The sequence below is a fragment of the Beta vulgaris genome, chromosome 4 (assembly GCF_026745355.1).
Source record: "Beta vulgaris subsp. vulgaris cultivar EL10 chromosome 4, EL10.2, whole genome shotgun sequence".
In the NCBI taxonomy this organism is placed as follows: Eukaryota; Viridiplantae; Streptophyta; class Magnoliopsida; order Caryophyllales; family Amaranthaceae; genus Beta; species Beta vulgaris.
The window spans coordinates 46661528-46682399 of record NC_079205.1 but is presented as its reverse complement, the minus strand read 5'-3'; the positions used below and the strand labels follow the sequence as shown (position 1 = coordinate 46682399).

Genomic DNA, 20872 nt, shown 5'->3' with positions numbered 1-20872 from the left:
CTTTTATAGAATTAGTGATTTTCCAATATTTGGTGTCGAAGAAAATAATTTATTTCCTCTTAAAAGGTAAATAAATAAAATTATATATGTGGAAAGGTTATTATAAATTTTTGGCGCTTAATTTTTACGCAAGATATATAATGCGTTTTATGATATGATACAAGCAATAATAGACTAAAAAACCTAAAACCACTTTTTAAAGCTACTTCTGCATTTTTTTTTCTCTTTTTCATTTTAGTTGAAATATTCCAACTAATTAGCATTTAGCAAACATGTTTTGTTGAACTGGATACAATGTTACTGGAGTTCTTTTAGAATTGTGATTTTACGACTCGAAAACCAACCTGAAAAGTTTGGAGGGTAAATGTAAGATTGCAATATGAATCCAAAACATATCTAACTCCCGAAAAAACCTTGTAAGCAATACGTAAAACTTGATCTGCTTTGGATAGACATCTAGTTAAAAACGTCGTTATTAATTTTGCAGGGTGTCTAGATTCAGGGGCGGACCTACATGGGGTCCTGGGTGGCACGTGCTCCACCATTATTTTTTAAAAAAATCTGCCTTAAAAATAATTTTTTTTTAAAAATAAAAAAAACAGTGTAAACGCGTTTCCTGTTGGGTCATCGCGTCAGACTCTCAATTCAGTTTGACAGTTACAAAGTCGCAAATACTCTTACTTGGATTTTGATTCCCAAATCCCAATACAATAAAAATGTAAAAAATTAAAAGAACCTTTTCAACCTACAACCTAGAAACAGAAAAAAAATTCTAGAGAGAGAGAAGAGATTGGTTGCCGCAGAGGCGCAGAGCCACACTCTGATTTGTGACAGCGACAATTCAAGCCTAAGTAATATAGTCTCTGTAGACAAGTATGTACAACACTCTTTATTTCTCTTTTGCCTTTTTTGCACAAGCATCAATACCATCAACTGAGTTTGTTTCTTTTTTCAAATCAATTCATGGCGAAGAGTACTTGCTTTTTGTTATTGAACTTGGAATGACATTGTTTAATTTTTTATTTCAATATTAATTTGTCTAATTGTGATTTGCATAATATATATCAAATATTCAATGTTACAAAAAATTGGTAGGAACTTCAATAAATTCATATAAACTATATTGATTTAATTTTTGCATCATATTAAGTTGATTATTTTGGTGCCCCACCATTAATAAAATCCTAGATCCGCCCCTGTCTAGATTTGCTTTGGACTATTGATTTTTGCCAAAAAAAAATCCCATAACTGTGAAAAATAAGGTAGATTGAGTAAAAAGAATAAAAAAATTCAATGCAAACAAGCAAAACATAGGAAGAACAAAGTAGCTAACCTAGCCACGTCTAGATGCAATAGCTAGAATGGCTTACCTGAATAAGACCTCTATCTACTTAAACAATTTCACAAAAGCTATACTTACCATACATTGCAAGAATATCATATACACGGTACTACCTTCGTTTCTCAATAGATGCACCATTTTTATATGGCACACAATTCATGGTGAGGAGAGAGAGGGTTGTGGTTGCATTTCAAACTCATGTGATTATGTTATAGAGAAGGGGGTGTATTGTGATCTGTGAAACATCAGGAAATTGTGTATCAATTTTGAAACATCCAACAAAAGGAACGGGTGCATGTATTGCGAAACGGGGATAGTAGAATACTAGCTAATTGACATGGGAATTGATTCTTCATCAGAGCTTGCGCAAGCACCACCGAATCAGGGATAATTCAAGACGATCCTCATGCCCCTTTTAAAATCCTTTCTCATTCCACGCAACATTGCATGACCTTCGCTCTGTAAGGCCAACAATAACCTTGTCATTCCCACAAAACTTAAGCCTCTCCATTAAGCCCATCCATCCAATCCTTGTCGAGGGACAATACTTCCTAACATTTTTCTTCCAGGCACCACCATCAATTAGAACCATACAAACTTCACATTTTTGAATTCAAAAACTTAATCTCACCTCCAAACCCAAACCCAATCTTTTGATCCACCAGTTTGGCTAAACTTCCTGACTCTTACCCTTTCCTTTTCCCCACTTAGTAACCTCCCTGTCGTACGCATGACCTTAGTAGGATTAGGGTCACTATTTCAAAGATGATATTATTCATATGAAGCCACAAAGCCCATAATATAGCACAAAACCACCTTCTATGATCACTATTAGGGATATCCTACTTCTAGAACATACGCCACAAATAGAAACCCAGAGACCAATTGGAATAATCTTCGAAGAATGCACCTGAATTACAAGCACGAGCCACACCACACCCTTGAGGAGACCTCACAATCCCTGAATAGATGGGCCTCATTCTCTACCTCGTTCTTACATAAATAATTGAAAGAAGGGATTGGAATATTTCTCTTCCTGAAAATCACATTCAAAGCTTTACCCCAAAACTCTCCACTTCTAGCAAACATCCAGATCCTGTAATTTACCCCAAAACTTCCTATCTGACGATCTAGACGTGAAATTATGTCGCTGCTCACCCATAAGGGAATAGATGTCCTTTGTACTTACCCTGCTTGTACTAGACCTATGCCAAATATAACATCTTTTCTCATTCCTCAGGATATGAGCCAAAATTCTGATTGTCGAGTCCTTTGAAAATGTTTTCCAGATGAAGGGAACATTCGATTTCAAACAATTTTGAATCATTAAATCATTGACTTTCTCCAGCCTCATTTTCTCCAAAGAAGCTCCACTCCTCAATGAAAACGGCCGGCCATTAACCCACATGTCATGTGAAATATGTGTTCCCATACCACTACCTGTCATTTTGAGGAACCCCCTCTTGCACTCCCTAACAGCATAACATACCCCCCCCCCCCCAACAAAAAAAACCCATGAAGGTGAAGCCAACCTTTTACCTTGCAATCCAATTGTGATTGTGGAAGCCTTATATTTCGAGGAAAAGACCTTAGAATTAAACAAATTTCTGTGCTCATGAATCCTGACCGCTTGTTTAGCTAATAAAGATATATTATATGAGCACACATTCCTAATCCTAAGACCACCCTTACCTTTAGGAAACTCAAACAATTTCACTTCTTTTTCAATAAATAGTTTTGGTATCTCTTCCATTTCTCCAAAGAAAACCTAAGAAAATTGCATTAGTTCTATCTGCAATCCTCCTCGCTCGAAAGCAAGAACACCTACAAGACATGCTGGCATAGAGGAGCAATCATCCCATATATCAATAGAACTTTACCTCCATGAAGCATAGCTAAGGGCTTCTAACCACCTACCTCTTTTTGAATCTTCTTGACAAGAGGGATAAACTTGTTAGAACTCCGCCCACCCACCTCAATATTATTCCCAATATACTTCCCTAGCTCCTCTACTCAGGGCGTTCCAATAAAGCTCCTCATATATCTTTTAAATATTTGAGGATGGAGTATTAGGGCTAAGCATAATAACAGACTTAGAAAAATTTATGACTTCACTTGAGAAACATCTAAATTTATGAATAATACTCTTGATAGTAGAGCAAGTCTGTGGGGTGGCCTTAAAGAACAAAATTGAGTCGTCTGCAAGAAGTAAATGCGAGACTAAAGGCCCTCCTCTCGAGATTCTGAGACCCCTAATTAGTGCATTCTCTTCAACTTAACAGTCATTCTAGAATTAACATCCATGACAAGAATGACCAGGTACGGAAAAAGAGGATCTCCTTGAAGCCCGCACGATGGCTTGAACCAACTAGAAGGCTCATCATTAATAAGAATTGCATACAAAGCTGTTGAAATACACTGCATAATCCAATGCTTACAAACTGCAGAAACATCATCCTATCCAGAAGCCAGCTTAAGAATTCCCAATTCACCTTATCATACATTTTGAACATATTAATTTTATAGCCAAGTACTCGCTACCTCCTCCTTTTTTAAGCATTGAGACCACTGATGGGATGATAAATAGTTATGTGATAGCAACCTACCTATTTTGGAATGGAGAGACCAAACTTTGAAGAATAGGATCAGCCTATTTACAGTGACCTTTGAGATAATTTTGTAAATCACAATGTATAGACTTATAGACCTAAATTGACCCGCTTCTTCTGCCCTCTCCATAATCAAATAAATCAGAGTGAAATTCCATTCTTTCAACAAATGACCCTTATCAAAGAAATGCTGGACAACTAATATGACATCTTTACCAACAATGTCTCAAAATCTTTAGTAAAAAAATCGTTGGGATTCCATTAGAACCAGGAGCCTTCAGCGCACCCCAACTGGAAAATAGCATTCGTAATTTCCTCTAGAGTAACCTTATACTATAATCTTTCAGCTTGATCATTAGATAACCGGAAAATAATATTTATCAAATCCATCTGAAGGCTCCCAGCTCCACTCAACATTATTCAGCTAATAATGTTGGAAAATATCACCAATGTGATCCAAAATAACCCGATGTACGTATCTCCTTTCTATATGATCGATCTACAAACTCTGTTTTTCAACATCAAAATTTCATTCCTCCTCTTTCTAGACTTAGATTTTCTGAAAAAACCATTTACAATTTAGATCATCCAACGCCACCCACTTAACTTTTGCTCTCTACCTTCAGTATTCCAATTGAACCTCAATATGCTTCAAGCTTTTTGATCGAACCTTGCTCTCCTCATATTCACTTTCATCCTCATGCAATCCCAATTGGGCCTTTTCACACTGCTTTGCCATATCATCCCATACAATACTTAGCCCTAAAATTTCTCTATACCACTTGAATGCCTTAAATCTTACCGTCACAATTTGCCTTGTAATTTTAAACATACGAGAACCTTCATAACTCTTGCACCAATTATCCAGGACCATTTTCCTCACATCATCAAAATCCATAAATTAGGACTCCATACGGATCAAACTCTTCTTTTAGGAGCCGATGGATCAAAGAAAAGAATAATAAAGTTGTGATCATGTACCATTATGAGTAAGTTCAATAATACAACTTTCGGATGAAGCTGCAATCATTCCTCCTAACCATAAGCTCTATAATCCAACCTTTCATAGGTACGATCTCCATCCTCCCTATTATTACACCAAGTAAATTTGGGCCGATAAATGTAATATTTGATAGCCCTAACCCAAACCTCCATAGAGATAAAACCTCTCTTCCTTAAATATACCTTGGTCCCCCTAGTTTCTATTGAATTGAAGCTTTTGGTTCTCTAGATCCCCTTGGATTACACATTGATGTAAATTATAAGTTATAATTAACATCTTTGTTAACATTAGTAAAAGTTGGATATAATATTTGTATGTATCATTAGTTGAACCTATTATTGCATGATTGTCGTAATCTTAAGCCTTTGCATATCTAAAGCCCAACTTTTGATTCGAAGAATATTTATGATAATTTAGATATCAGAAATAAATTTGACCCATATCTGATCCGTCCCGAACAATGTGGAGGACCTGTGATGATGTTAAAAAATAGGCCCCTTTTGTGATTTTGAACTAAAGACTTGTGTTTTTTCCACAATATTCTCGAATATTTCGGTATCTACGAAATCTAACATTAAAATAAAAGGCAAAAATAATCTTGTAAAACTGATTCAAATTATGAAGAATAAAAGGATAATTAGTTAGTTTCTGTTATTTCTGTTATTGTAATAACAAGAAGTTTGTTACTTCTTCTAACTGATTCTCCTCTTCTCTATTGTACCTAGAGTATAAAAGGATGTAAGCTCAGTTTATTCTGTAATAAGAATTACATCTCATACTTTTCTCTCTCTATGAATTCTCTCTTTCTACCATTTATTTCTCTAAAACTCTTGTAAGAGTTCTCTGACTTTCATGGTATCAGAGCAGCGATCATCCTTAGATCAATTGCTTAATAATTTTTTCGCGTAAAATCAATTGATTTCATTAAATCAATTGAGTTGATAATATTTGAATCCTTCAAATTCTTGCAAAAATGGTGGAAATTTTACACAAATCTGGTGAGCAATCTGAAGAACAACAGAATTCTTTGAATTCTTCAAATAATCACAATGTAAGTGTTGCTTACAATGATCCTTATTTCATAACTAGTTCAGATCAAACTGTGAACAAGCTTGTTGCTGTAAATCTCACTGGAAACAATTTGATTAGTTGGAAACGAAACGTTAAGAGAGCTTTGATTGCTAAAAACAAGCTAGGATTTCTTGATGGAAGTCTCCCTAAACCTGATGAATCTGATAAAGATTACAATCGTTGGATGAGATGTGATTATTTACTAACATGTTGGTTAGTGAATTCTATGAGTGAAGAAATTGGTGAGAATTTTACTTTTGTTGAAAGTTCTGCTCAATTGTGGCGTGAGATTTGTGAATGTTATGGTCAATGTAATGGACCACAGATTTATCAATTGAAACGTGAAATAGATAATCTCAGACAAGAAAATCAATCTATTATGAACTATTATGGAAAATTGAAGAGGTGTTGGGATGAACTACAGAATTTGCGAAGTTTTCCTTCTTGCACATGTGGAATTTTATCCAAATGCAGCTGCAATTCTTTGAAACGAGTGTCTGATTTTGAATCAGAAGAAAAATTGATTCAATTCTTGTTAGGCTTGAATAGTGGATTTGATAATGCCATTAGTAGTATTCTAGCTATGGATCCCCTACCTTCTCTCAGTAGGGCCTTCTATCTAGCTCAGCAAATGGAGAAACAGAAGGAGGTTAGTGGATTGAATGCTGGACCAGGGAGTCATTAGATGAATGCATTAGCAGTTCAAAAACAGTCTCATTATGCTAGGGATAAATATAAGAAAGATTGGAAGAAAGACAAGCAAGAGAAATTTTATGACTATTGCAAGAAAAATGGTCACACTAAGGATGTCTGTTTCAAGCTTAAAGGATATCCAGATTGGTTTACTAAAAAGCCTGGCAATGACAAGCTTGCTGCACATGTATCTGTTGATACATCAGATTACATTGCTGATAATCCTCTTGAACATAATATAGCTGGTCCTTCTCAGTCACATGAAGGTGTTGGTAAGGTTGTTGGAGAATCTTCCAACAGTCCTGGATGTTCATATGCCAACTATGCAGGTATTAATTCTAATTCTGCTTTATGTTGTAGCATGTGGATTGTGGACTCAGGTGCAACTGACGACATAGTCTTTGATGATAATCTTCTTGTGCATAAAAAGAAGTTACATAGTATGGTGGAAATCGGACTTCCTGATGGAATGAAGATTAATGATAATTTGCTTCTTGAAGATGTGTTGTATGTGCCTACTTTTAAGCATAATCTGCTTTCCATAGGAAAATTGACAGCTCATTCTAATATTGAAGTAAAGTTCTGTGCAAACAAGTGTGTTTTCTATGATAATAAACATTCTTCCAAAATTCTAGCCATAGGTTCTAAACACAAAGGTCTATACATTCTTAATTCATCATCTATCAATCGTCCTACTCATAACTATTCTCTGCCTATTAAAGCTACTAATACAGCAGCAGTAAACTCTATTTCTGTGAACTCTACTTCTTCAAAGAATAAACATCCCACAAAGGCAGAAATTGATTTACTACATGTAAGATTTGGTCACATTTCTCTATCCAAAATGAAACATGTCTATTCTTGTGATCATCTAAGTGAATATTTTTGTGAAGTCTGTGTTTTTGCCAAACATCACAAGAAGCTTAAGTAGAGCCTCTCATTGCTTTGCTTTAATCCACATAGACCTACGGGGTCCTTATAAGGCTAAAACCATGTCAGGAGCCTCCTATTTTCTAACCATTCTTGATGACCATAGTAGGTGTACATGGACCTATCTTTTACACAATAAAATGCAAGTTTACAGAGCTATATCTTCTTTCATCTTGCAAGTTGAAACTCAGTTCAATACCAAAGTCAAAATTGTAAGATCTGACAATGGTACAGAAATCATCCAAGATCAATGTCTTAATCTCTTTCAAAACAAGGGTATCATTAACCAAACTAGCATTGTAGGAAGACCACAGCAAAATGGTCGTGTAGAAAGAAAACACAGACACTTGTTAGAGGTAGCTAGATCTCTGAAAATCCAATCCAACTTACCTACTAAGTTTTTGGGGTGATTGTTTACTCACAACAACTTTTCTTATAAACTTAATGCCTTCACCTGTCATAGATTGTAAGACACCTTCTGAGATATTGTTTCAAAAACCTCCAGATTATTCCTTCTTAAAAGTTTTTGGCTGTCAATGTTTTGCTTACAACATAGACAGAAATAAGGATAAATTTAGTCCAAGAGCTACAAGGTGCATATTCATTGGCTATCCTTTTGGTAAAAAAGGATACAAAGTTTATGATATGGGTTCTCATAAATCTTTTGTCACTCGAGATGTTGTTTTTCAGGAACACATCTTTCCTTTTCTTTCAAAAAATGATAATTCTCATGCTCTTCCTTCTCATCATACACCTATTGTTTCCTTTAATGATTCATATTCTTCATTCATCGAAACACATGTGGATCATAGTCATCTTTTTCAATCTAGTCCTTCTCCTTCTATTCAGGATTCCTCTTCAAACTCTCCTATCATTCATCACAATTCTTCTGATAATTTTAATCAGCCTTCTCCTGCTAATACTTCCTTTTCTCCTGACAACCTTAATCAATCTTCTCCTGCCTCTACTTCATTGTCTCCTGTAAACTTCTCTAATGATAACATAGTAATTCCTGTTATTAGACAATCTTCTAGAATTAGTAAACCTCCTACTAAATATAAGGACTTTGTATGTCCTACTCTTCCTGTTTCTTCTCCTTCTGCTTCCTTCAATGTCCAGTCTCACACTACTTGTTTGCATGAACCTAATTCATATAAGGAGGCTAACCAATTTCCTGAGTGGAGAGAGGCTATGCAAAAAGACTTAACTGCTCTTGAAATGAACCAAACTTGGGTGTTAACTGCTCTACCTGCTGGTAAAAGGGCAATTGGTTCAATGTGGGTGTTCAAAATCAAACATAAAGCTGATGGCAGCATTGAAAGGTACAAAGCCAGGTTGGTAGCAACTGGTTATCAGCAGATTGAAGGGGAAGATTTCACTCACACATTTTCTCCTGTTGCTAAAAGTGCCACTGTTAGAGTAGTCATTTATCTTGCTGCTTCTAAACATTGGCCTCTATGCCAATTAGACATCAATAATGCTTTCCTTCATGGCTATTTAGAAGAAGAAGTGTATATGAAGCCACCTTTAGGCTATGATAAAGCCAAATCTGATGAAGTATGTCATCTTAAGAGGTCTCTTTATGGCCTTAAACAGGCTTCCAGGCAGTGGAATAAGGAGTTAAATAAATTTCTGCTTTCCATTGGTTTCATTCAATCAAAGCAAGATTACTCATTGTTTACTAGAGATCTTCAAGGTGAATTCATTGTTCTGCTGGTTTATGTTGATGATATGCTCTTGACTGGTACTTCACAAACACAAATGGATGAGATAAAGGTTGCTTTGGATCAAGCTTTTACTATCAAGGACTTGGGTGAACTAAAGTATTTTCTGGGTATTGAAATAATTAGAAATGTATCAGGTATTGTGCTTAGCCAGAAGAAGTATATATTGGACATGATTCAAGATTTACACCTTGATCATTCCAAACCTGTTAGTACTCCTTTACCTAAAGGTCTGGGTTTATCTACTGAATTGGGTGATATATTAGATGAACCAGAACAGTACAGAAAGTTGGTTGGTAGGTTGTTATACCTAAACATTACAAGGCCTGATCTCTCTTATGATACTCAACACTTAAGTCAATTCTTAAGTTGTCCCAGGAAACCACATTTACAAGCAGCAATGTATGTTATTAGATACTTAAAGAGCACTCTTCATCTTGGCTTATTTTATTCTGCCATCAGTGATACTATTATGAAAGCTTATAGTGATGCAGATTGGAGTACTTGTTTATTCACTAGCAGATCCTTAAGTGCATACTGTATCTTTATTGGAAATCATTTGGTGTCATGGAAAACGAAAAAGCAGAAAACAGTAAGTAAATCTTTTGTTGAGGCAAAATATAGGAGTATGTCTACAAATGCTTCTGAAGTTGTATGGCTTGAAGGGTTATTGCAAGATTTAAAAGTTCATGTTTCTCTCCCTATTGCTCTATATTGTGATAATACTGCAGCTGAACACATTGCTCAGAACCCAGTTTTTCATGAAAGAACTAAACATCTAAAAAGGAATTGTCACTATGTTAGGGAGCAAGTAGAAGCTGGCTAGCTTCTTACAAACTTCTCATGTTTCAAGTCAAGAACAACTTGCAGACTTGTTGACAAAAGCATTACCAGGGCCACAACATCAGTATCTTACTGCCAAGCTTGGACTTGTTGATTCCAACCATGTCCAGCTTGAAGTGGGAATATGAAGAATAAAAGGATAATTAGTTAGTTTCTGTTATTTCTGTTATTGTAATAACAAGAAGTTTGTTACTTCTTCTAACTGATTCTCCTCTTCTCTATTGTACCTAGAGTATAAAAGGATGTAAGCTCAATTTATTCTGTAATAAGAATTACATCTCATACTTTTCTCTCTCTATGAATTCTCTCTTTCTACCATTTATTTCTCTAAAACTCTTGTAAGAGTTCTCCGACTTTCACAAATTGTTCGATTATATAAAAATAATTAGTTGGAATTTATCTTCTTGGAGTTATATTTGAATCATCAACATTTCACAAATTTCTAATAATGACTTCTTTTGAGCTTGAATTCCTACTGCATTTTTTGTTTCAAATATTTGACAAATTGAAATCCTTAAGAAACTAAAATAGAACATAAGAATGGAGAGAGAAAGTCGAGAGAGTCGGAGAAAGAAGGTAAGGAAGGAGAGAGAAAGAAGTAAGAAGAAAAATCTCAAACTCAACAAAATTAAGAAGAACCCACATTTTCAGATAGAAATCACTAAGAATCTTAAAGAGATTATCCAAATTTTAAGAAAAGAAAACCCAAATTCAAATAGAGAAAACCCACGTAAGAATTTACTAAAAATTTCAGATCCAACTTCATTCCTTTTATAATAATAAAAAAACATCTTACAGTGAAATTTAACAGTGAGATTCCACATAATATTTCTATTTTACCGAACTTGGTGATATGATCTTCAGTAGCTTCAAAAAAGTAGTTCATAATGTAGCTTGTATGGAGAGAGAGAAAGAGGCAAGGAGAGAGTTAGAAAGTTCAGAGGTTTAGGGGGAAAAAAGTAAAGAGAGAGAGAGAAGTACAATACTTGATTTCAGTTTGGAAAGAGAAAAGTACAATAAGGAGAGAGAGAAGTAATTTTTTTTTTCAAGATTTGGGACTCATTTAAATGTGAGGCCTTGTGCTCATTTTGGACCGGCACAAGGCCGAGCCTGCTCTCTCTTATGCCCCTCTCCTCTACCAACTCTCATTTCTCTCCCCTCTACTCCCTTCGATTTTCTCTCCTCTATATTGCCATTTCCCTCTCCTCCATCCAATGTCCATTTCTTTTGAAAGCCTACGTCTCTATTTTTTTTCGAACATTTGAAACTTTTAATTAAAGTCCTTTTTCGCGTCTTCTTCAATCTTGATGATGAGAATCTAATGATGCTTAATTTAGTTCTCCCGCTTAAACAAGGATATTGTTGTATCAAAGTCAAGTAAGTATATTCTTAATTCCCCTAAAAAGTATTTCTTAATTCTCAAAGTTCGATGTTTCCCTCTATCAATGGGTCTAAACTCTAATGTAACTCTTATTATGAGTTATGATTTTTAGGTAGATACTTAAAATTTTTGTCGTAATTATGTTTCGGGTATGCAGTTATGGTTTTCTAGTAATTAGTTATTGTAAATAATAATATTTGTAAGGTTAGTAATTATTGTTTTTAGTTATTAGTAATTTTTTACATGTTATTAGTCATGATTTTCATGTTATTAGTTATAATTATGGTTCTGGGTAAATGGTTATGTTTTTAAGGTTAATAGTTATGATTTTTTGGATATTATTAATTGTTTCCACGTTATTAGTTACTGTTTTCATATTTCTAGTTATATTTTTCGAGATAAAATATGGTCGTGGTAGATAGTAAATAGTGATGGTTTGCTTATTGTTATTGTTTTCGGGTTAGTAGTTAGTATTTTGGATTGTTAGTTATAAGTTTAGATAAAAGTTATTGTTTTAGGCCACGATTATGGTGGTTTGGTTGATGTTATGGTTTTAGGTTGATAGTTATGGTTTATTGGTTAATAGTTATGAGTTTTAAATTATTAGTTAGCCTATTTCTATTGAAAGTTATGAGGTTGCACATTATTTGCAATTAGTTAACATTTTTTATAATTTAGTTAAATTACACTGCTATACCATAATCAAACGCATGTGAATCATCACATCTCACATTAGTCTGATCTTAATGCGAGACGGTCTCTTCAGAGACTTACTGTAAATATTTACCCCAAAAACTTAACTTTTACCCACCAAAAAATAACTATTACAAAATCTTAACTATTAAATGCGTGTGAATCTTAACTTTTACCCCCCAAACAATAACTATCAGAAAGTCTTAACTATTGACCCAAAAATCGTAACTTATAAACCCATAATCATAACTATAGAAGAAGCAGAGCACATGTATGTATTGGACTATTGGACTCCGTCTGATATTTCATTAAATGAGGCCATCTTATACAACAAATTTTTTAATCTCTTTTGTTTTTTAGTTTCAATTTGAATTTTGTTTTGTCTATTTTTCTAATAGTTTTTCATTTCTAAAAATTGTTTCTAAAATGAAATATTTCATATTAACATGTTTTAGTGGAGTTTTAGGTAGTAATATTCATTTTTAGCTTTGATTTGTTCAATTACTTATTGCTAACTTTTTATTCTTGAGAGTTGTTTCTAAAAACGACCTATAAGGTCATTAACATGTTTCTAGTTCACTTTAAAAGTTCTACAATAGTATTATCTCATTTTTTAATTACGAAACTAGTTATTAGGTCTGGGCTATGCCCCGGGTAAGAAAAAATTTCATTTATTAATATTGTACTTTAAAATGATAACACTAAATACAATTTAATGGTTAAAACTTTAGTATATAAACTTGAGGTCACGGGATCAAAACCTATACTATGCAATTTCTAATTTTTTTTAAATGTACATGGATTACATGAACTAAAACTCCCTAGGGAGAGCGCCACGTGGCACCCTTGTTTAGAAACATCTTTTAATATATTTATACTAGTAATTTATGCATGCGATGCGTGCTTTAATTATATTCTTTGTTGGTTATTCTTTCGTAGTAAACCCTTTGAATTTTTTCTTTCCAAGTCAATTTTTTATAGCATTTGAATAACTTTAGTTCTTTTTGATTGTGTTAGTTTATGAGTAAATAATTTAAAATCAATCAATGAAGCACGTATAATGCACAAAGCAATTAGATATTACAAATGACTAACCTTTTGTTGTTTTTAACATAAAGTTGGAGTTGAAACTATGTGATGGTTATATAATGTTACTTTAGATAAAGAGTCTTATTTTATTGATAAAAGATATAAGTTCCTAATTACATTATAAATCATCATCAAGTTTTTACATACTACATTATTGCCGATAAAGTATTTCAATAACACACTTCTAATATTGTTTATGGACTTTTCTAATCAATGTATAATCATATGTGTGTGTCATTTTGAATTTATGGTAAATTTCCTTATGTAAAATTATTTTGTCAATTTTATGTTGATTGTGATGACTTTAAATTGTTTGGGAATTTCCTTTTATAAAATAATTTTGTCAATTTTTTTTTTTTTGATATGCATTGATTGTGCTTATTTATTTTGAGTTGTTTAGGAGTGTTGTTTAATTTTTTAAAATATAATTTCTTTAATTAATAGGGGTAAAAACGTGATTTCAGTTGGGGACACCGTTGCTCCCCTCTTCCCTTATAGTATAGAGATAGATTTTATTCTAGAGAATGTATAACTCAGTCTAATATACACAACTTTTGCATCATTAACATTACATTCCTCACATTTAATTCTGCATATTTTACTTTAAAAAAAATACCCCCTCCATCCCACAATAGAAGTCTTGTTTCCTTATAAGGTGTCCCAAAATATAACTCCTCTTTCTATTTTCAATCAAATTATGCCCACAATACCCTCATGAATATAATTTAATTCCCAAAATGTCCTGATGATTTCATCTCCCAATACACCATTATTAATGACAAAAATGTGCGTTTTCTGTAACACAGACCACACGAAAAGCAAACCGTGTGATTGTGCGCGTCACAAGCAAGCAAACGGAGCGCACGTTACTGTAGCTCCTCCATCTTCCTTCCTCAATACTCTTCGCTTCTTTCCATCACCACCACCTTCTCATCATCATCATCATCTTCTTCTCAAACCCTTCAAATTATGTGCGAACGATTTTCTTTCTCCTCTTTTTTTCCCATTCTCTCTCCTCATCTTTTCGTTCTTCCAAAACCCTATACTTTTTCTCTCCGCCGTAATTTCTCAGCTCGAGCTGATTCTTCTTCGTCCGACAATGGCGCGCACTTTGATTTCGAGCTCTTCACCATTGGTGCTGGAAGTGGTGGTGTTAGAGCGTCGCGTTTTGCTTCGAATTTCGACACTTATGTTGCTGTTTATTAACTTCCTTTTAGTACTATCTCGTATGAAACTGCTGGAGGTGTTGGTGGAATGTAATTTCTAAACCTAATCTTAGTTGATTGAGATTTAATCTGTTTTCATTGAGAAATTTGAGTTGATTATTGATAGGGACGGATCCAACGTGAGTTCAGTGGGTTCAACTGAACCCACCAAGATCTGCGAAAGAACTGATTTTTACAGGATAACAGAGAAAAGGTATATATATAAAGTCCTCCAAATATACTCTGTACTATGCTGCATAGCCTAGTTGTTCTTTGCGTGTCAAACTTAAAGTTTGGGATTGCTTTTTAAGTGATGGGATCGAATCCCTGCATGAGCAATTGTCCTTTTTGTTAGTCTTTCTTTTCCTCCCTTTGATTTTCACATTATTACCATAACTTATGTTCTCTTTCTTGGTTTTATTTTTGATAGCATTAGTAATTTGTTATTGATAACATTAGCAATTTATTAGCCAACTATATTACAAAGACCTTATTATTACAGAGTCGTGAATTATTTATTTTAGATTTCATTTTTTGTTGATTGTTAACACTATTTCATTTTTTTCTTCTTCTTTTTACGTGTGAGAGCTTTTAGATTTTCCAAAACTTATTTTTCCTAAAACAGCCTAATTTCATAGCATTAGTAATTTATTATTGATAGCATTAGCAATTTATTAGTTAACTATATTACAAAGACCTTATTATTACAGAGTTGTGAATTATTTATTTTAGATTTCATTTTTTGTTGATTGTTAACACTATTTCATTTTTTTCTTCTTCTTTTTACGTGTGAGAGCTTTTAGATTTTCCAAAACTTATTTTTCCTAAAACAAACTAATCAAAATTTATTGATGTAAGTTTAAAGGAATTAGACTTTTAATTCAATGATTGATTGAACGAAAATTAATATATGCAGTGAGATTAAAAACATATTTGTATCTTATTAATAAATTAAAATTGAAATAAATTGTCAACTCAAAACATAATCAATCAATATAAGTGTTTTAAACGCCTTTGAATTATATAAGTATTTACATTAAAATTTTAATTTGCCGCATGTTTCAGGTGCATATAAAACTAGTATTTGGCTTAATGTTTGAATCCACGTGGTTCAATTCCTGGATCTGCCAATGATTATTGATGTTTGTTGTAGTTGTTTTCAACATTATAAAAAAGTAACCCTTAGAAATGTAAAAAGTAACCCCTAGTTTTAATAAAAGTAACCCCTGCATAAGTGTAAAGTAACTCTATAATAAATGTAAAAAGTAACACCTTATAATTACTTAATTACAAAAAAAAAATAACCCATATTTACCGTAGAAGTAACCCCTTATATTTACAAAACGTAACCCATACTTTCAGTAAACCCCTCTGTGTTACCCTTTCACAAAACTGAAGTTACCCTTGCATACATGTAAAGTAACCCTGCAATACTAGCTAAAAAGCTCGTTCAAGAAATCAGCTCATTTGTTTGATCCGATAAAGGTGTGCAGGAATATAGGGTAGACCTCCTTAGATCAGAAACGTCCACTGAGGCAATCATTAGCTCCGACAACGACGTCGCCAAAAATTCTGGAGGAAATGAGAGGAGAGAGAAAATAGGAAAAAATGGGGGAAATAAGAGGAGAGAGAAGATGAAAAAAAGAGAGGAAAGAGAAAATGAGGCAAAAAATGGGGAAAATGAGAGGAGAGAGAAGATGGGGAAAAATGAAGGAAAGAAAAGAGCTGGAAAATCAGGCGCGTGTTGGATTCGGCTTGGCCACACCTTCCCTGCCTTTTTTTAAAGTTTGCAATGATGAAATGGGATTTTTTTAACCTTATTTAACGCTACATTAAACCATGCAACACTAAATGTTCAGTTTTTATGTTTTGGTAAAAAGAAAAAAATAATGCAAGTTTTTCTTAATAATAATAAATCTATTTATCCAAATAAAATCATATTCTACTTATCTTAATCCCCGTGGAAAAACAGAATCAGCATTTATCTAAGGGATGGAGGGAGTAAGATCTCAATTTTTTGTTTAAAAAAAAAAATTCAAAATGTCAGTAACTCAGTACGTACTCACGAAGTCACTACTCACATAGTTACATCACATGATGAAAGTCACCAACGGCTTCCTTAGAAAAAGAAAACAAAAAAAAAAGTGTAGCCAACGGCTAGTCCAAACTGCACTATTTTTTTAACCCACATTCAAAACTCTCTGTCAAATTTAAATTCTCCGAAGGACTTACTAACTAGCCGTTACTTTCCTTACATTCACTCTCATTCATTCTTTCTCTCTCTTTCCCCATATATCTCATTTCCTCTCTCTAAACAGCAAGAAATTATAGCAAATTCAAAAGATCTCACATTTCCATTCAAAGAATAAATTTGGAGGTAACTGAAATCAATCTATCAATGGTAACTAATTCCTCAAACAGATCTCCTTCGACGAACACGAACACGAACACGAACCCAATCCACAACTCAAGAAACAATCAAGAACGAGAAGGAGCTGGTGTCAGAAAGAGTTTTAGTGGATACCCATCTGCTAAATCTTCCCCAATTTCTACTAACAGTCGTGCTGGTAATTCTCTTATAATTTGCTGCTAATCATGGAATTAATTTCCTAATTCTTATGTTATTTTGGTTTACTTGTGGGTATTCATTTCCTAATTATTATGTTATTTTGGTTTATTGTTGTGTACTAATTTTTCTTTTGTTTCTCTGATTGTTAAATAATTTGTTGGGCGTTTAACCCATGATTATTTTATACTTAAGTTAACTGTTTAGTGCTGGTAATTCTCTTGTAATCTGATGCTAATAATGGAGTTAATTTTCTAATTATTATGCTATTTTGGTTTTTATTTGATTGTTAGTTGTTCTTTTTTCTTATCTGATTGTTGAATAATTTGTTGGGTATGTAACCTATGATTATTTATCTACTTAAATTGACTGCTTAGTGCTTCATTTTTATCTTTGGAACTAAACTTAATGCTTTACTTTCGAGTTTTGCTGTGAAATTACGGATCTTGAAATTTTGTAGCTCAATTTTTTAAATATGTGTTCCGTTTATCCTCCTGCTTATTGTTGTTGATTCTTGGTTTAGTATTCTCAAAGTTGATTACTTTGTGAATTGTGATGTGAAAATTTCAGTAACTGTTATTGTCATGACCATGTTTAAAAAAATTAGTCTGTAATTATTGTCTTTCTGGGTACTGTTTTATAGAGAATGCAAGAAGAAGTTCATTTGGTAGAGAAAATGGGGATGAGCAGAAGGAAAATGAAAGAGATCTGAATTTGAAGCCGGTTTCGAAAATCCGATCCCCTTTGATATCAAAGGGGGGAAGTGGAACTAAGAACTTTATGTCACCAACAATTTCAGCAGCTTCCAAAATCAACCCATCACCTAGGAAGAAAGTGTTGGGAGAGCGAAACGAAGCCATTCGGACTTCTGCTTCACTCTCCCACGGAAAGTTCCATTTCTTCTCCATGAATTCATTGGAATTTGGTGATGAAGCTGAACAGAAATCAGTGATGGAAATGGAAAGTCTTCCTATCTCGACGACGACCACAGTAACAAATTTCAATAACAAGGGTACTGATCAGGTCTCTATCACAGAGTCTGAGGTCAATATGGATGGTTTTAGTCATGGCAATGGAAAAATTGAAACTGGGCCTGATTTCGATTCTGATTTAGTAGTACTTGATTCTGAGGTGGTACCAATGAATGCTGCAAACTCTTCTGAACCTTTGCCTTTGAGTGATAAAATTGCTGATGATAATGTGAGTGTAGAAGATATGAACAACAGTTGTAAGATAGCTCCTCTTGGTTCTCTTCCACCGTATGATCCACAAACCAATTATCTTTCCCCAAGGCCTCAATTTCTTCGCTACAAACCCAATTCGAGAATAGAAAGCTATATAAACCATGGCACAAGGCTAGAAGATGATTTTTCTTCTGAGTCTGTCGACAGTGAAGAAGTTCAATCTGACGATGTTGAGTCCGAAAATGCTACTGTTTCTTCTTCAGTTGAACTGACATCTCCCATAGGAGTAGAAGAAGATTCTTCATCTTCTGAAATTAACTCCACTGAAATCCAGCCAGAAACAGTTGAACTGAATATTGAGCCTAAACCTTGGTTTTCTAGGAAATGGAGAACCGCTGCCTTGCTTTTGCTCATCTTGTTTGGCTCCATATCCATGTTTGTAATCTTTTCTCCAAGCTTTGAAAATGCTATGTACTGCGATAAGGTAATTTCTAGGATTTACCATGATCCTCATGCAGTTGTTGATCTCGCCAAAACTAATCTTAATGGTCTGTTCCAATATGCTATGTTGTGGTCGGTTCATTCAGTTGGTTATTTGTCCAATATGATCCACAATGCAAGGGATGTTAATCAGTTCAGTCCTCTGCCTTTTAGTAACATGACTGCTGGTTTGCAAGAAATGGAGTTCGGAGATTTTGAGGTTAAGGATTTTGCGTTCTGGACTAGTTTAGAGAGAAAAGAAGATGGAGGATCTAGTCTTCCTCCATTCACTGACCTAAAGATGGAGAATCTAGTGCTCAGCATTGAACCAGAAGAACTAAATGAGACTTCCGAGCTTGAGGATTCTGTGCTCGACACTGAACCAGTTGAGGAGTCTGCAATCGACACTGAACCAGTTGAGGAGTCTGCAATCGACACTGAACCAGTTGAGGAGTCTGCAATCGACACTGAACCAGTTGAGGAGTCTGCAATCGACACTGAACCAGTTGAGGATTTTGCACTCGACAGTAAACCAGAAAACCTGGAAGAGATTTCTGTGCTTGACACTGAACCAGTTGAGGATTCTGAATTTGACGATAAATCAGAAAATCTGGAAGATATTTCTGTAGTCGTCAATGATGATTCTACTGCTCATGTTAGTGAAGAAGCTACATCAATCGATGAGGCTGTCAATCAGGAGCTCAAAGCAGGAAAGGATTTGACGGTTTATATTGAAGATGAGCCCCCAAGTGCTGTGAAGGTTGAGGATCAACTACTGTCCTCACCCTTTGAGGTTTATTCTCAAGTTGTAAAAGCATTGGGTGAAGAAACTGATCTGAGTTCTGGTGATGGTATCATTGAGTTGGAGGAGCTACATGAATTAAATGACAGGAAGTCCCAAGTTTTTGAATCAAATGATGGAAATTCCCAAGTTCGTGAATCAACTGATGGAAGCTTGTCCTGGATTATATCAGTTGTCAGTTTGGTCGCTGTGTCACTATTAGCAGCTACAACATTTATGTACGCGAAGACAAAGAAAGAAACTCCCGAGCTTGCAGATCCATTGGTAGATAAGGAAAAGTCGACAACATACAAGGCAGCTGCAAGCATGATGAAGGCCTCACTCAATGAGAAGCCATCTTCTTTTAGCGATGCAGTTGAGGTGGATATGGTTGGTGAGTCATGCCCCTCAGAGATGAGCAGCTGCCAGAAGAATACGCCATCTCATAACAAGCACGCGGGCAGGGAAAATGATGAAGCTCAGTCTCAGAGTGTGGACAGAAGTCTCAGAGTGAAGGGAGGTAACGAAGTTCAGTCTCAGAGTGTGGATAGAAGTAAAAAGAATTATAAGAGGGAGTCCCTTGCTGCTTCGTCAGATTACACTATGACTTCGTCTTATGGAAGTTTCACCTCTTACAGTATACTACACTTGAAGCATGTAAGTTAACAAAAGATATTTATCATCTAGCTTATATTTGAATTTGCAATGACTGATGACTAAATTTAAAGGTGCACTTTCTATTTTTCAGGGAGATGAGGAGGTGGTAACCCCAGTGAGACGCTCAAGCAGAATCAGGACCAAGATCACTTCTCCGTGACAAGTTGAAGAGCCTTTATGACTCTTACTCTGGTTTCTGACTTGGTTGTTAACTACTAATTAGCTAGCTGATGACAGTGAGCGGCTCATAGTATGTAGGATTCCGGTCACACTAACTTGGCCCACGTCTTGTTGTGGCTTATTTAGTTTGTTGTTTGCCTTCAAGTGTGATTGTTGAAGCTCCTTTGTTTTTTTTGTTATCAACTGTTCCCATTGTTTCATTTGATGTCATTTTCCTTTAAAAGCATTCTCTTATTTCATATTGCACAAGTTTGGCAATGTAATGTCGTTCCTCAGATTTATTGGTGATCTCAGTACTATAGCTACTTGCAGCATAACGGAGGGAATGATTATGATATTTTCATTCGGCAGCAAACAAGTGTCTGATACTGATTCAGTGTCTGTCGTCTTGTTTGACAGATAATTAATGGATCACAAAATTACCGAGAGATCACTAAGTAC

At 34.6% G+C, this 20872-nt stretch overlaps 1 protein-coding gene across 3 annotated transcripts; it reads left to right on the top strand.

Moving 5' to 3' along the window:
- Window positions 1-710: 710 nt before the first annotated feature.
- Window positions 711-20712, top strand: LOC104891155 (uncharacterized). 3 transcript variants are annotated; one of them, XM_057394323.1, is made up of 4 exons: window positions 711-873; window positions 14711-14797; window positions 17793-20251; window positions 20343-20712. In XM_057394323.1, exons 3-4 carry the CDS (start codon window positions 17930-17932, stop codon window positions 20409-20411), a joined length of 2391 nt encoding a protein of 796 aa, XP_057250306.1. In that variant the 5' UTR covers window positions 711-873; window positions 14711-14797; window positions 17793-17929; the 3' UTR covers window positions 20412-20712. The 3 variants fall into 3 exon arrangements, with proteins under 3 accessions (XP_057250306.1, XP_057250307.1, XP_057250305.1); XM_057394324.1 differs by lacking the exon at window positions 14711-14797; XM_057394322.1 differs by lacking the exons at window positions 711-873; window positions 14711-14797 and adding an exon at window positions 15834-17150.
- Window positions 20713-20872: the final 160 nt, after the last annotated feature.